General features: G+C 35.9%; 2 protein-coding genes across 12 annotated transcripts in view; one reads left to right on the top strand and one right to left on the bottom strand.

Annotated features, from left to right (window-relative positions):
• The window catches only part of spg (dedicator of cytokinesis spg), a 31967-nt gene that overhangs the window by 941 nt on the left and 12965 nt on the right, over window positions 1-18061 (top strand). For 6 of the 9 annotated variants that reach the window (XR_013006636.1, XR_013006635.1, XM_076410501.1 and 3 more), the window contains exons 2-5: window positions 1832-1992; window positions 2055-2174; window positions 2234-2382; window positions 16889-17009. Coding sequence is in view for 7 of the 9 variants with exons in the window: in XM_076410501.1 (XP_076266616.1) it covers window positions 1832-1992; window positions 2055-2174; window positions 2234-2382; window positions 16889-17009 (551 nt within the window). In the remaining 2 variants the exon portion in view is untranslated. Of the gene's footprint in view, window positions 1-1831; window positions 1993-2054; window positions 2175-2233; window positions 2383-13102; window positions 13339-16554; window positions 16824-16888; window positions 17010-18061 lie in introns of those variants that run through there. The other 3 variants (XM_076410504.1, XM_076410503.1, XM_076410502.1) reach the window with 3 other exon arrangements.
• Window positions 6711-9509, bottom strand: Inx3 (Innexin 3). 3 transcript variants are annotated; one of them, XM_076410505.1, is made up of 6 exons: window positions 9273-9509; window positions 8339-8516; window positions 8080-8285; window positions 7806-8024; window positions 7586-7738; window positions 6711-7531 (listed from the first exon to the last, which is right to left on the bottom strand). In XM_076410505.1, exons 2-6 carry the CDS (start codon window positions 8499-8501, stop codon window positions 7097-7099), a joined length of 1176 nt encoding a protein of 391 aa, XP_076266620.1. In that variant the 5' UTR covers window positions 8502-8516; window positions 9273-9509; the 3' UTR covers window positions 6711-7096. The 3 variants fall into 3 exon arrangements, with proteins under 3 accessions (XP_076266620.1, XP_076266621.1, XP_076266622.1); XM_076410506.1 differs by lacking the exon at window positions 9273-9509 and adding an exon at window positions 8750-9139; XM_076410507.1 differs by lacking the exon at window positions 9273-9509 and adding an exon at window positions 8856-9139.

The raw sequence follows: 18061 nt of genomic DNA, 5'->3' as shown, positions 1-18061 counted from the left end.
ATCACCGGAACTAATCATTAAGAGAGATAATTATTCGGAGATTTCTTTTATGTAAACGTTCTAATATTTACTCCGAATATGTTATGCGGTGGCATGGTTTCAAGCAGTTCGTGGCACCGTTCGATTGTCGAGGAAGACGTGAAGGCAATGGGCAAATATATTTTCGCGAAAATGAGAACAAGGCTGGTAAAAATCGTGAAAAAATATCGTTATGAAGATTTGGTCTATAAATATCGGTATTCGGATGGAAATTCACCACGGTTCCGACTCTAATGAATGGTGTTTTTGTCATTTTAATTTATTGGAGGACTTTTACTGTTTGTTTATGACCAGCAACAGCATTTCTGGGTTAATGTGTAGTCTTTTTTATATAAATTAATGTGATGGTATAAGGTTGAATGAGTAAAATGTTTAAAACTTCGGACGTCATGGCGTATTCGCCATATTTAACGAAAATTATCATTATGTCTCATAGAGAGAGTATATGTACGTACATTCCAACGGGAAATGTTTTCTTCTGCTACATAGTTACAAATAAGTGCAACACGGTCAAATAATTCAGTATTTTTTGGCTGCTTCGTCATCTTTTGGACTTTCCACGTATATGCTTTATCAATTTTATCAACAACTAAAGATCTATATCGATTACTTGAATTTTGAACTATTATTTAAATTAATATCGATACTTTTGCTGTCTTTCTATGATGTGCGGACACTAGGGTGCTCGAAAACATATTTCTATATGTATTTTGTCAGAAAACTGATATATTTTTACAAATAAATGACGGTTTTTACGTCGTGTGATAATATTTTTATGGAATATCGATATTTTTTGCCGGCCAATGGGCTTTTTTTCATTTTTTAGAATAATAGACCTAGAAAATGTCTATATTTTTTAGTTGCATCCTTAACTGACACCACCCTCCCTTGCTTGTTTCATGAAATGCCGCTGGAACAGTTTTTAATATTCTCCTGGCCATGATCAATAGGAATGTCGAAGGTGCAACAAAAAATATCCATATGTCAAAAACATATCGATATTTTCTGTCTATAATTTTGATGGTAAAAAAAGTTATTTACTTTTTATCGATTTGCTGAAAAAATATCCTATTAATATATCAATAAATCGAAGTAAAAAATATCGATATTTCTCAACAACCCTAAACAACAATGACCGAAAAAGGCCCATGCTTTAAAAAAGAGTCACATCAAGTTAAAGCCCTTTAGAAAATAACGTTGATGTTTTCCTATATTTAATTCGACATTAATTTCCATTACTATTCAGTTAATTTATTTCCATTTCTCCTTCCTGTCACATACATTCAAACCGATTCGATAGATAGCGCTGACGTACTGCGGCAGTCGAGAGATACAAATTTGGTTTTCGTAACCGCAGGCATCATCATCATCATCATCGTCAGTTTATGTTAATTAATTCGCCGTTGTCATTTTCGCATATCCTGCATTGATAAGACCAGAACGCAAGCTTCAGGATTTTAAGCGCCAATCATCCGCAGATGCACGCAAAAAAACAACGTTTTATCGCCTCCGACTTAACCTCAAAAAAAGGCGTTTTGCTTGCGGTTGTCATGGGAACGGATCGTGTCAATTTCGATCAAGGTCCCCGTTTGTTTACGATAAAATTACCAGAACTAATTGTTATTGCCGTATTATACAATTAGCGGGATTATTTTGGTTAATATCTCGTACCGTCCGGTTTAAAAATATGGATTTTGTTTTATTTACCATGTTTTTGTAATGATAAAATAGGTTTTCGATGAATATGACGAATGCGCCACGTACCGTACTGAATTTTGTTTTTTCCCCCCAGCCATCTATAACTGGAGAGTGCCCGATTGTCGTTTCGGTCTACCGTTGGAGATTGGTGACACTGTACAGATATTGGAAGAGTGTCAGGGATGGTATAGGGGCTTCGCCACGAAGAATCGGGCTCACAAAGGCATCTTTCCTCAGAGTTATATATTTTTAAAGGTATTCATTTACATTAACTCAAATGTCACGGATAAGAAACGTGTTTTCTTTTGTTTCTACAGCAATGCAAAGTGGACAACGAGGGTTTATATGAAAGCGTGGTACCCGTCGAGGATCCTGTCGTGCGGGAGGTGACCTTAGTTTTGAGGGAATGGGGTCGGATATGGAAGGGGATATTTGTGGTAAGACCGAGGGTGGAATAGTGATGATGGTGACGCCATTCCATGGTTGTGCATTTCAGGAAAGGAACCACTACAAATTCGACACGGTGGGCAAGGTTATGAGGGATCTGTTAGAATGGAGACGGCAACTAGTGTCAGGAACGTTGACCCACGACCAAACCAGAGAGCTGAAGATGAAAATCATCCAGAAGATCGATTGGGGAAACAGGTGAGTCTAGCCAGTCTTCTGTTCTTTGGTTAGGGCATATTGATAGGTAGTACCGGCTATCAATATGTCCTATATTGTTTCCTAAGGTCCTATAATATTTCTGTTAGATTTGTTACCCCCTTTTGGCATGAATGGCTATGCCAGCAAACAAAATTATTCAATATTATACCAACAATCTAGTTTGGATTGTATCTTAAAATTTTATCAACGTTTTAATCGCCTTATTACTTTGTTACCCTAATCTGCCTATCTGTAATAAATACCGATAAGAGAGGAGAGAAATATAACGATATAATATAAAAGAAAAAAGCATTCTCTTGCACGTACGAGTGTCTAAAACGAAGTTCCATGAAGTACAGATACCGCCGAGTTTGTAGTACCGAACCATGAATGGGAACATGTGACGGGCACATGCCATCTGTTTTTAACGACTCATGTAAATATTTTCCTTTTTAATGGCCGCCGCGGATGATGCACAGATGTCGCGGCGGCTTCATTTGTCACCGGTTGTTCCATTTAAAACGACCATCTCACTAGATGGGCTTTTGACCAACTTTACCAGCGTACTCTAGATAGAACAATATGTGTCGGTTTCTGTAGATGCTCGCTCTATATTGTTACCTTTTCCTACTTGCTGCATTTTGTTAATTTTTGTCTAATATTCATTCATAATCGCCATTTTCAACTTAACAACTGTACTAGGGCCACTCAAACATTTTTAAAACATGTACAATACAAGTTTGTGGACTAATTATTAACGAATTACCGTTAAAACAAAAGAAATACAAATAATAGTCATTAATTTTAGCATAACTTAGTAATGACAGGAATATATTGAAGTAGCAATATATTATTAAAAAGTAGTTTAACATTACTCAGTGACGAATACATTTTGCGACACTATAAATCTTCAACTCTTCTAATGTATTTCCATGGGCTACCAATAACTGTTAGAATAGAGGAAGGATGGGTATAGAGGAAATACCATACCCGGTGTTATATGAATAGTATATTAATTAGTTTAAGATAACTTAGTAACTATATTTCAAATGTACTAATATAATTCCAGACATGTCATATTGTGAAAGTATTGTAGGCGATAAAAAACTGATATAAAATACTATTTGAATACAAAATAATTCGTAGAAATTAAATCATACTCTAGAACAGATAGAGTCATCAGAAACACTGATAAAATACCTTAAATTGTGACATCCACATTGCATAAAAATAGATAATATACAGTGTATGTATCTTTCTAATGTGATTGTTCATTTAATGTCCTAATAAAAAAATGTCCTGCGCTGTTATAAATTTTATTCTGGTAAATTTAGCTAGCGAGACAATATCAGGACTTTATGGTGGATGTTTCAATTATTGTTCGTTCGCTTTGTTTCAATTGAATTAAACCGAGAATATAATCAAAATGTTTTGCTGTCGATGATTTAAACTATTTATATATGTAAATATCCTGTTCGGGCTACAGGAAATACATACAACATAAAAAGAATTAAAAAAGTTCTGGGATTATTGTAATTCATAAAAGGTTTGCTCAATAGTCATTTTGTTAATATATATAGTCAATTCAAAATAGCAGTGACACGGGAAACGTCGCAATGTTGCCGCAGCTACTCTGAGTTTTAGTACATTTAGGCCCTATTTAACATTATAGTACATCAAATGTAATTAATTTTACAGCCACAATAATTTATAGATTAGACTTGTTTTATTATATATACATTGAGCTTTTTTCCACACTAATATCGGTAGGGTTCTAGACGCGTTTTTGTATATAGTGGCATCACCCGAAGGCCTAATCCACTTAATTAACAATTGTATATCTGTGTAATGTATTTTACTTTCATTAGAGAGCATATTTATGTTGTACGCTTAATTCTTGTTTCTTTCGATGAAATGTATCCTTGTAAAGTCATTATGATATTACTACATTGCTTTTATCTTACTAACTTGCTCAAGATTCTACCATTTGTCAATTTGTTCTTCACTGTGTCTGATGGAGCTCATACAAACCGAAGGTGTTATTTTCGACAATGCCTCTTTCCATAAATCCAGACAGTTCTGGTTTGAATATCCTCCTCAACCTGAATATCTATTGTAATAATTCTTTGCAGTACCCCATATCAACTCAATTGGATTAAAAATGCAGTGATAGGGAGGGAGACATAATACACTGTGGCCATAACATTCGGTAATCTGATCTAGTATGTATCTTTTCTCAGGCTTAATTATAAAAAAGTAAATTACATAAAATGCAATTAAATATTTCATTTATATTTACCGAGTAATAATTTGAAATAGTTCATTCTTTAACATGATTTCTTCGAAACTTATTTTATGTACTTTAAGCCATTCCTTAATTGCAGCCTTTGTTGATGAACTTGTTGGGATTTTCACCACCAGTGTAAAATATTTTCAATAAAAACCGCGGCGATTTCAAATTTATTAAAACAAAGCTTTAAAACAACGTTTACCGGTTTATAACTCGTAATTATATTTTGAAGAATTTTCAGAAGTTTGGCAAACGGACAAATTTTGCAGGCTCATTCCGTTACATGTGCGAATAAAATGACAAGTATAATAATGTCTGACTGTAAAACGAATTTACAACTTTAGACAGACACATATTGACACTCGTGTCACTGCTATTTTGAATTGACTATATGTTCGTATGAATAGATAATCGCTATATACCCAATGTACATAATCATTTAAAAATTATCAACGGTGGCTTGGGAGCCTATAGGATGATATGAACAACCTTTTTTGATACTGGACATTAGCTTAAAAAGCAAGATATTAATATATTGCGTATACCTAATTCGGTTTTTAATAGTTTTCATGAATATATTGTTTTCTCTTTTTCTTTTAAATTTCATTTTGTAGGTTACTTGAGCTACAAGACAAATAGTCATGCACATTTTTCATCAATTGAAGCTTGTCCAAGTCAAACAGAAATTAAAGTTGGCTCTTTGTTTGATATTCGTTTTGTCACAGGTGTAAAAATTATACTGTTGGTAATAAAATCACTATTTAAGCATTAGCAAGAGAGCAAAATGAGAGTTATGAGATACTAATTATAGTTAAACTATAGAAAATACCACTTTCAGAATACACGTCACAATAATTATGATAGGAATACATTTTACAATATTTTAAGTAACCAAAACTACTAATGTATTTCCATAAGTGAGCAATAACGGATATAATAATGGAAATACTATATTCAGCGTTATATAAACAGTATACAAACTAGTTTGATGCAAATTAATTATGATAAGAATACATTTTACAATATTTTAAGTAACCAAAACTACTAATGTATTTCCATAAGTGAGCAATAACGGATATAATAATGGAAATACTATATTCAGCGTTATATAAACAGTATACAAACTAGTTTGATGCAAATTAATTATGATAAGAATACATTTTACAATATTTTAAGTAACCAAAACTACTAATGTATTTCCATAAGTGAGCAATAACGGGTATAATAATGGAAATACTATATTCATTGTTATTTAAGCAGTATATGCATTAGTTTAATACAACTTAATAATCATGCGGATGCATTTTGCAATATCATAAATATTCTAAAGTACTAATGTATTCCTGTAAGGAAGCTATAACGGTTGGAATAGTTAGTAGAAATACCATATTTATTGTTATTTAAGCAATATATGTATATATATATATATATAAATATATATATATATATATATATATATATATATATATATATATATATATATATATATATATATATATATATATATACCATGTTCATTGTTATATATATATTAGTTTATTACAATTTAAATGATATATAATATATATATATATATATATATATATATATATTGCAATATTATAAATATTCAAGAATACTAATTATGTCCTTATGGAAACAGTAATGGTTAGAATAGTGGAAATACCACATTCAGGGTCATTTAATCAATATGCAATTAATTTTAACACATAATAATGAGAATGAAAGTTTAGTCATGAAGTATTTGCATGAAAACGAGATTACTACGAAGTTATAATTAATATACGAAACTCTGTTCGACACAATTTGGTGGCTGTGGTCAACATTTCCGTATTTCACATGAGACACTATATTTTAACAAGAAAAATAATTAATCTACAGCTAAACAATAACCATTGAGTCACTGATATCCTTCTTTGTTTACGTACAACGTTCACACTGTTAACTTCCAGTTTTCGATACAGCGATTTTAAAATGAAACGTTCGCATTTACGTTGCAGCTCCCGCGTCATCAACCAACAAAAAAAAAACACGCAAATTATTACAATAGAAATTTATTTATAGCTAAACTCTTAAAAAACGTCAAATCAGATTATAGTTACATATTTTTCCTTAAAACTACCGTTTGTCCTTAAATGTCAGAAGCAGTCTTAACACTAAGAGTATAAAAAAATATTACTATCGTAAAATACTATCTATAGGAATGGATATGTGCTTATTCCGTATATTTCGTTAATAATTACAGAGAATAATCTAAATAGATCAATAGAATTACATTAAAATTACTCGCCTTCATTCGTATCTTGTTTTTTTTTTATCGTCGAAAATAATAAATCACAGAGAAAATCGCATACCAGAACAGTCCGTGCCTTTCGAGATCCCAATTGCATCGTCGTCGTCGTCGTCCGTAGGTCGTGGACCCGCCTACGTCTCGGTCTCCTTACCGAACTTCTCGATCGCCGGGTATATGGGACTCATCTCCAACGTGCTGGGCGCGGACGGCAGGTTACTGTTGCTGCCGAAGTTCATCCTGCGCACGAACTCGTCCAGGATCTCGCCGAACACCAGCAGATTCATGTTCTGGCCGAGCAAGTGCAGCAGCAGGAAGTCGCCGACCTGTGTCTTCCTGATTATGGTGTCCACGGCGTTGGGGGCGCCGAACCTGAAGCGCCGCTTCAGGATCGTCTCCCTGGTGCTGGGCAGCAGAATCACCGCGGCCGAGTACACGATGGCCAGGCCCGAGAGGATGGCGAGGATGATGAACCAGAACCAGAGGAAGATGTAGATTTTTTCGTTGAGGATGTTGAGGGCCAGGAGGCAGAGGGCGTCGTGGTGTTGGATAGAGCCCGATGGACCGAACTAAGAGAAAATATTTAGTTAGTGATGGTTATGTCTTTCGGTTGGATGACGTACCTTGTGGAAGGTGCACTTGGTGACTCTGGGGAACACCGCAATCATCGGGTCGGTCCTGTTCTCCTGGTCCATGTTAGAAAATCGGACCACGTCGGTTCCGTAACTCATGAACGCTCCTCCGAGGAATTTATCAGTCAGGACGATGTTGACGATCTGTGAAGGGAACGAGAAAAGATATCATCACCGATCTCGCGAGATAGTTCAACGATAAAACACTCACCACATTGATGAAGTTCAGAGCCTCACACAGGAAGTATCCGAAAGCGTAGGTGTTGTGTTGGTGCATAGTTTCAACCAGGTACTGCACCAGGCGGTTCTGACGGTGCTCCCTTTCCGCCTTCTCGCCAACCAGGGCGCCCCTAAGCCCCTCAGAGATCATCCGGATCTTGCCTTGTTCCCAGTTCTTCCACAGCCAGTGGGGGACGTAGAAGACCACTCCCTGAAACACGCGATATCACTATATTGCCCGTTATCCATCGATGCTGCGTACAAACCTGGAAGAACAACACGAAGGGCACCCACTGGTAGTAACTGTGATAGCGCTTCTCCTGGTTCTCGTTTCCCAAGCCCGGATGGGCCACCTCGGTACCGACCATCTTGCCATTCTCGTTCGGTAGGGTGAAGGTGTACGTGATCCAGCAGAAGGTGTTGATGACGTGTCCCGGGACGCCCCTGTCGTTGATACACTGGATGGGATCACCTGGAAACGAGTCCCTTCAAAACGGGAGACCTGGGGATGGTGAACGAACTCACCTATCAGGTTATTGGCGGTCACGATGATACAGGACAGGAACAGTATGGCGGAGGTGATCCTATAGTGGGCTCTGAAGATCATGTTGTCGATCATGGCCTTGTCGATCAGGTAGCGGACTTTGATGAAGCCCGCCACCGCGGATGCCATACCAAACACCGTCATTTTGGTTGGTTAAGACTAGAAAAAGTAAGAAAAAATCAACACACAAGAATTCAACACAATTATTATGTCCCCGTTTTTGTATCAACATGGACGCGTATATTGATTGATGCGAGATGATGAAAGCTCATAAAACAACGCGAGTGTAACCTCAAGGTTTCGGTACTATTACTCAGCCGAAAAATCAGGACAAATATGTTGCTCCAGCGACTAAATATTTATCTTTTTTTTTTGTGCATGTTTATAATCACCTGAGTCACAACTATGAAGCGAGAATGACGTTGATTAGGCGCAGTAACACTGATCCGAATCGTTCACAAGACAGTAACAGAACAGCTTTGTTATCAAAATACAAACCGCAGAAAGATACTGGAAGAATTACGCTTATTTCGAACGTAGTTTATTCATCGCCATTGTGGTTGTTCTCGGAAAGAATGACGTCTTGGCTTTACCCTATCCGATTTCTTGAAGAAATGCCTGAAATTCGTTCCAGACAGCGCTATGGCGTCTATATTCATATTTCAGCGTTAACTTTAAACGATTATCGTTTATCTGGTCGTTGTTAATAGACTATTAAGGTCGGGAGAACAACGGAGCGTCGATTTGAACTCTTGAGGTCAAGCCAACGCACGGCCAACTACGACCACTTGTTTGCTTCGACGCTGGGACGCGATATTTTCCATCGCTTTCGGTATCATTATCTCGCTTACGATCATTAACATACTCGCTGGCATTATTATCATAATTACATGTAAATATTCTTGAAAAAATTACCTTAATTTACAGAAAATATTCTTTTAACACAAAATCGTCGCTTATGCCTATACGTCGAACACGTGCCGCGGCATGCACTCACATACACAAACACAGAAAGACAATTAACACGTCTACAGAACCAGTCCCATGTCACAAAGACGGTTTTCTGGCTCGCCCAAGCTCCCGCGATCGACTTCGCAGTCGTACCGTACTTTTTGAAACCGGTGGTCGTTCTTGTCGGTCTCGCTCTATTCCGTTGCGACGTTGCCGCGCCATAACCGACGTCTGACACGACTTAAATAATCAATGTATTTTATTCATATAATGTATGAAACCGAACCCAAATTTATTTTCTCCTAATATGTCAGTGATAGGATTTGGATTTTAATTTAAGAGATTACGGACGTAAAACAGGACTGTCATTTATGATTCTTCCTGATAAACGGACAGAACTAGTTGGATCTTACAGGCCTATTTCGCTGCTACCTGCGATATCAAAATTATTTGAGAAACTGCTGCTAAAACGTGTTAAACCGTTTATAGAAATACGAGATTTCCATTTTGGATTTAGCAATCACCACTCGACAATCGACCAAATGCACAGAGTAGCAGCGGTTGTTGAAGAATCATTCGAAATACTGCCCTGCAATACTTGGGATTAATCTAGAAAATGAACAAATTGCTACCGCGGAATTACTGTCGGCTGCTGGGGAATCATATATTTTCGAAAAGTCTATACTGCTGATATCCCACGACACAGTAATGGCAAAATTATATGTGTCTAAGGCTGTAGAAAAAGTACAAGTAGCAGTCAACAAGATATACAAACGTACTAAAGACTTAAAAATACAGTTTAATAGCTCTAAATCGGTCCATATTAATTTTGCATTGCGGTGAAATGACACAAACCTAATTATATTACTTGACGGATGCCCGATTCTTCAAGCAGAATCAGTTAAAAACGATTAATGTTATGTTATTAGTTATTTTGAAAATATTTTTGTTGTTACTCCGTCAAGTTTCCCAGAAAAAAACGAACAACAAAAAATGGTACTGATTCAATAAAAATTTTCTCAATTAACAACACGAAATGTACAAATAACCATCGCATTAAAATGGATTTATTGGTGTAAAATAAAAATCTGTAAAAATCACGAAAAAACGTTAAGTTTGGTAACGGCGCACGATCTACTAGTAACGAAATTCTTGGTAGGGGATCGCCCGTCTCTCTCGCGTCGCCGCGTTCTCGTCCGCCATCTCTCTCTGCCGTTCACAGCCTCCTATTCACTGTGTGAGGAAGAATGCGGGTATTTTTACCATTTTCCCCAACGACAAAGGGCTTTTTCCTCGAAATATGCGTCCTTAAGTGATCGTAACTCAAAATTTTTGCGTGGGCCGCGGAAATTGACTTGTACAAGGGTCGTTGTTTACCCTCGCCGGGGTTGAGATAAGGCGATTTAGGGATGGCTCTTATCTAGGGAGGCCGTTGAACCATTCCATCAGGTAGACGTGAAAAAGCTGTACGGAGAATATCGACGGTACCCAGTTTTATAACGACGCTAGGAATATTGATGAGGGTAGAGCTTGACGTGACCGAAAATAACAGAGTTATCTTGCGATGGGTGCGTAAAACCCTTCTAATGAACAAATATGTGGTACCTGCAATAATAATAAATTAGTCAAGGACACGTGTAGTATAAACATTGATAACATAAACCAAATAAAACAGCAATACTGTTGAGGAACAGTTTTTGTTTATATTTACTTAGGATGGAATATTAGTTAAACCGAAAATAGAAACATCCCGAGATATCACTACATGTGTCGGTTTTTTTGTTATATTGTAGGCGTTGTAAAAAATATAAACACTGATCTAGAGCCCGCCCTAAAGGATAATGTAGTATCACATCGCATTGTCGATATATCATTTATGTTTTAAAATAAATAGATTGTTTTTCATAAATCCGAGTTAATTCACCTCCCCTCAAGTCCTCCCCCGTGTTCTTCTAACTATTCTTCTATCCTATTACATTTATAACGACTTATAAGGTTTTCATTTCATATACAAAGTGTATACTAATATGTACCAATAAAGTTATAGCGAATGTTGCCAATAATGAGTTTAATTATTTTGGTTATGTTTTTTTGTAACTATTTGAGGTAGGACTGTTTGAGGAAGTGCTAATCACTATTTACTTCTTGTTTCTTTTGGTGTAGTCTTTCTTTTTGTCTTGCTTTTAATAATTTTCCTCGGTTTGGCGGTTAGGTTGAAAGCTGATAAGTATAGTTTTATGATTAAGAACTTTCTTTAAGTTTGTAATGTGGCTAGAGCTCGACCGTATTAAGAATAATATTTATTACCACGACAAATTATTAAATATGACTTTAAACGTTTAAATATTTTAGTTCAATATAATTTCTATTTGATCGACGTCTTGCAGGCAATCAGGATTGGGTACCGAGAAAACTTTCACAAGATCCAGTCGGATTTTATCACTTCTTAAAAATATGTTAATTCGGATTATGTAATCGACGTCAGACTCATTCATTGGGATCGCCATCAGGCTCGCTACGACCTGTTGCCAGTAAAAGTGGTTCTCCTAGTACCCAAGGCAGATATTTGCGCGGCAAATTGCAATAGAAAAAGAGGGAACCATACAGGCCGTCTCTGCCTCTCTCTCTTTCTCGCAGCGGTCTCCCTCTACTGTCCCATGTTAAGGTCACTTTGAAAGTTACGGTAAAAAATACCGGCTGTAGAGCTCGACAGAGAGGAAAATATCGCCTAGTATTTTTTTCTTTGTACCTGTTGAGGGTTGTGAGACCTCGTTGATTCCGTGAAACCAGAATGGTTTTTTCGAGAATTAACTGATTCATAGATGATTAAACATAAAAATGATTGGGTATATATTGTTTCTTGTATCGCCTTTATTTGGAATTAATTATTTCGGATTATACTGGATTAAATAACAGGGAAAAAGTTATAAAAAAACATTTAGTCCTCTTTTATACTTATAGCGTTATATATAGGGTCACCTTTTTAAAGATTTATATTTCTTTTATCAAGTAGTCTTTAATTACCACTATATTTTCTGTTTGTTTAATTTTTGAACAGTATTATATTCTTATGTCGAACGTTTTTAAGAGTACTGCAATAATGTTGAACTTTTGAACAGCGTTTTTATTAATAGGCCTTTCAATAAAACAGCCAATACACGTCATCAAAATTTAGAAACGTAACGTTGCCGCACCAAACTTAAGTCTTCGTCTATATTAACTCTGACAACTAAATACCAATGTAAATAAGATAATCAAACAGTATGTATAACTGTAATATAATGTAATATGTAACTATAATATAAACTATATGTTAAATTTTTCAAGAAGTCTTTGACTATTACTTTTTTTGTTTAATGTTTGAGCATTATTATACTTTTATTTCAAATATTTTCTGAATGGTACTGCAATTTTGTTAATAGTAAAATTTTAAGTTATTTTTTGACCCATTTTTGATTGAGCATTATTGAACTGATATTGATAAGATTCAACACCGATCAGAAGGATGACTGAAGCTGGAGGGTGGAACAAACCGCTATAAAATCAGGACTGTGACTGTGACGATATATGTTATGATCTACAAAGCCGAAACAGAAACTCCATATTGACGAACGGTGGCTACCATATTTATCCTACTAATTATTATAATTTAGAACACACGATTTTTTACGTACCGGATACTCCGAATAATTTTCATTTGTGCGACAAAAGTATATTTTAATAAGCTTTCACGCTACCACCACGATAGATAAGACATATTTTTTTCCGCGTTGTTATTGTAGTGTTTTAGCTTTAGTGACGCTGTTGACGTGCTGGCGAAATTTTGCCCGGTTGTGTCATCCACTTATCAGTATCGATGAATTGTGCTATTGAGTTTCCCTTATTTTGTAACAACTATCGGTGATGACAAATCTTCTTTGTTTCGTGCCGTGAACTGACCGACATCGGCCATGAGGGTACCGAGGAAGAAGTTCCTAAAGACTCTGGTGCCCAAGAAGAAGACCTTATGCTGTCTCTTCGTTGGGTACAGGTAAATGTTTAATTCTCATCTGCTGTGATGCGTTACTACCGAGACTGTGAATTAATATTGGGAGATTGATGATGTTCAGTAAGTTAACGGAGATGATAGTAATTGTAGTGGTATCCGGAAGGCCTACAAAATGTCCCTTAGGAGGAGGTAAATCTGGCGAGTAAAGTAGAGATTGCAGCAATCTTTTAGTGGTTTTTTCGAGTTTGTAAGTAGGTGAATTATCTTGATGTGAATTATTTTTTTCGTCTGCAAATATGGTTTTTCTTCACGGGTTTTGGTCGTTTCGGAGTTTGGTCTAGAGCTTTCCTGATGAATTCACCGAATTATGAGTCAATTAATGGTTCTTTTCGCCTAAAAAACTGAAAAGGTTAGAATATAAAGAAAAGGAAGCTCGAAAATCGAACGGATCGATAACATGTTGCAGAACTCGTGAAAATCTAGTGGAGTAACCCGTCCACCTGCTCTATTCACCAGACATTGTTCTTATTGGCGTACTGAAAATTTTCAAATAGTCATTTTTAATGACAAACAAAATATTTTCATAATGAAACCTTCAAAATTTGGACCTTTAGTCTTTTTTCATATAATCGTGAAAATTTGCGAAGTTTTTTTGTTGCCATTTCCGATAAAAAAATCATAGTTAATGAAAATTACAGGAATTGTAAAGAATTTTACGTTACAATGAACGGTAGCATAATAAATTTTATACAACCTTCAGTTTTTAACTTATACAATTAAGTGTATTTTCAAAAAATAAGTGAATATCTGTTTATGTCACATAACTTTAAAGATACACATTCTAAAGCGATTTAACATGGATTTTCGTTTTCTTTTCACCCTAAAATACAGATATTTTGTGAAAATCTAATGGTAGAAAAGGGAGTCGTTTCCCATCTGCTCTATTCACCAGACATTGTCCTTATTGGCGTATCTCAAATGCCTCGAATTTTCACTTTTAGTGACGAAGCAAATATTTTATTACAAATTATTTTTTACCATTTTAAAGATTTTTTGTCGCCATTTCCGTTAAAATAATCGTAGCTTAATGAAAATTACAGCAATTATAAAGACTGTTACGTTGTGAAAATCTAATGGTGTAAAAGAGTGTCGTTTCCCACCTGCTTTATTCACTAGATAGTGCCCTTCTTGGAGTATTTTTTTACATTTTAACCGGGTGATAGAGAATTGAGTGTATAGTTCAAGTATTCTTCGATTTTTGGTGACTGAGAATGTTCCTGCTTCACAAAAAGAAAAAAACAACGTTATTTAATTAAATATATTCCAAAAAATGCCATCCGTTGCAAATTAAAGGTTGCGCCTTGCACAATTGTTCGCGGAACACCCGTTTCTGGCTAAATAGATAATGGTAACTCGCTGAACATGCGGTGCAGCGATGGTTTGTCTCAATGCTTCGGTATAATGTGAGTAACCTCTGAGAGCGTTTCAAGGTCGACGGGCCTCCGATGGCTTTTCTTCAAGAATATTGACAGGTTTTATCGATGCGGTATAGATATTCGATGAACCGACCAAACATTTAAATAAACCTTTAAAATTATATATTCTAAAGGAATTCACGACATTTCTTTATTATCTTTATCTGAGCGGCAAACTCTGTTGGTCATATTATCATTTTCATATATTTCGCTGTAATTTTTGTTCAGATAATTACAGGTTAATGAAAATTACAGGGGTTGTAAAGAATTTTACGCAGAATCAGGTGGTAGTATAATTCTTTTTATAAAACCTCTAATTTTTAACTTATGCAATGAAAAGTATATTTTTGAAAAGTAAGTGAATTTCTGTTTATGTCACATATCTTTAAAAATATACATTCTGAAGCAATTTAGCCAGGATTTTTGCTTTTTTCCTCCCAAAATACATTTATTTCGAGAGTTTCATCTTTATCCAAGAGGTGAAAAATTTTGGCACTTTTTCCATATATATAGTCGTGAAAATTTGCGATTTTTTGACATTTTCATATATTTTGCTGTTATTTTTGTTCAGATAATTACAAGTTAATGAAAATTACAAGGATTATAAAAAATTTTACGCAGAATCAGGTGGTAGTATAATTATTTTTATAAAACCTCTAATTTTTAACTTATGCAATGAAAAGTATATTCTTGAAAAGTAAGTGAATTTCTGTTTATGCCACATATCTTTAAAAATATACATTCTGAAGCAATTTAGCCAGGATTTTTGCTTTTTTCCTCCCAAAATACATTTATTTCGAGAGTTTCATCTTTATCTAAGAGGTAAAAAAAATTGGCATTTTTTCCATATATATAGTCGTGAAAATTTACGATTTTTTGACATTTTCATATATTTTGCTGTCATTTTTGTTCAGATAATCACAGGTTAATGAAAATTACAGGGGTTGTAAAGAATTTTACGCTGAATCGAATAGTATTGTAATAATTTTTGTACAACCTTCAGTTTTTAACTTATCCGATGAAAAGTGTATTTATAAAAAATGAGTGGATATCTGTATATGTCACATATCTTTAAAAATAAATATTGTGAGGCAATTTAACATCGATTTTCGTTTATATCGCCCTAAAATAACATTTATTTTGAGGCTTTTGTCTTTAACCAAGAATTAAAATTTTTGGAACTTTTTCCCTTTTTCCCAGTGGTGAAAATTTCAGATTTCGTACCATTTTCAAGTTTTTTCTTGCCATTTCTATCACAGGTTAACGAAAATTACTGGAATTATAAAGAATTCAACGTTCACTCGAATGCTAATATATCAATTTTTATACAATCCCTAGTTTTCATTCAGATTCATCACGTTTAGCACCCTGTGACTTTTGAGTATTGTACGTGTATTTCGACATTTTCTTATTGAATTACAAAAATGATCGAACAACTTTGTTTATATACGTAGAAATGAACCGGGAACGAACTAAGCGGACAAGGAGAGCTATGCTAATTTATTTTTCAATAAGTAACGTCGCAATTTCGTTTCCATTCGCTTGATATTCATTCCGTGCAAGTAGACATCGATGACGGGCTCATCTGTTTACGAACGCCCACCTTAGTACCTCTTCATAATAACCACGTCTCCATGCACTCGGCGCCTATTAAAAGTCCCATCGAGATAATTACCCAGCTTGTTAATTCCAATTAGTCGCATCTCGCGACTTAAGTGCCACGATTTTCACGACACCGCGTCTAGTGGTAGTTCGGCTTTATGCGATCGCACAAAAGGACGAAGAAAACTAAACAAAGGCTTTTCCGCCTCGATATATCGTTTAGCAATGCGAGCTGGCTGCGCCCAGGTGTACGATCACCAGGTAGACCGGTCAGTTTATTCGATTGGATTCGGCTCGCGCCATGGACACGACGGTGTCCGAGTTCTTCGCGAGGAAATACACGGAAACGAAATTCCTACTGTGGTACCTCATCGATCGGGGCCTGAATCGATATCTACGCTATCAGATCGGCAGGCACCAGCGAAGACGCTTATGTTTCAAGGACGAGACGTAGGAGCGAAGTTTTTCGAGTCGTCGAATCGGCTGATGTCTCATTTCGTTGTTTTTTTTTACAGGAAACTGGGCCTGGACCTGGTGCCCCGCCAGGGGGCGAACATGGTCGAGCCTGATTCGATGTCCGTGGTCGAGCTCTATCACGTCCACGTAGCCTCTGCGGAGAATACCACCAGCGTTTCGGTAAGTATAGTCTGGCCAAAATTACAGTGAACTCACGTCATCGATATTTATGGACTACAGGGAAGTGAACATGATGCAGTAAATTTATTTAACGCATAGGATTAAAAGTCCCAAACCTAACACATAGATGGCACTAGTTAGTACTAACCTTCAACAGAAACTGTGCTAAGACTGACACTACTTTTGTTGTTTTCGATACAATGGATCAAAAACAATTTCATTGTTTTAATTTTACACTGCCTCTTGATGGGAAAAAATACTGTTCAAGCGAAGCAATAGTTTGAAAAGTCTTATAAGGACTCGCTGCATCATAAACAACAATAAAACGTTGACTTCAAACGTGGTCGTAGAGACACCGATGATGCAGAACGCAGTGGACGTCCAAATGAGGTGGTAACACCAGAAAACATAAAAAAAATCCGCAAAATCGTTTTGAATGATCGAAAAGTAAAGTTGCGTGAGTTAACTAACATCGTGAATATATCAAAAGAACGTGTTGGTTTTATATTGCATGAGGATTTGACTATGAGGATGTTCTGTTCAAAGTAGGTGACTATTGACTAAAAACAAAAACGTGTTGATGATTCTGAGCAGAGTTTGGCCATGTTTAAACGTAACGTTTTGCGTCGATATGTGATCACTTCACTCCGGAATCAAAACGATCGTCATCTGAGTGAGACAGCAACTGATGAACCTCGTCCAAAACGCCAGCACAATTGGCAAAATGTTATGGCCTCGGTATTTTGGGATGTGCGTGGTGTAATATTCATCGACTATCTTGAGAAAGGAAATACCATCAACAGTGAATATCATATAGCGTTATTGGAGAGTTTGAAAACTGAAATTGAAAAGAAACGTCCACATATGGCGAAGAAAAAAGTTTTGTTTCATTAAGACAGCGTACCTTGTCACAAATCAATCTAACCAATGGCAAAACTCCGTGAATTGAACTTAATTGCTGTCACATCCACCCTATTCGCCAGATTTGGCTCGCAGGTAAGAAATTTCGCTCGAATAAAGATATTCTCGTTGAAACTGAGGCCTATTTTAAG

Source organism: Rhynchophorus ferrugineus, unplaced genomic scaffold, assembly GCF_030347505.1.
Source record: "Rhynchophorus ferrugineus isolate W39M unplaced genomic scaffold, kcgeb_rfMv2 rfM7, whole genome shotgun sequence".
NCBI lineage: Eukaryota > Metazoa > Arthropoda > Insecta > Coleoptera > Curculionidae > Rhynchophorus > Rhynchophorus ferrugineus.
Note: the sequence above shows the minus strand (reverse complement) of the source record. Positions and strands in the feature narration are given on the sequence as shown.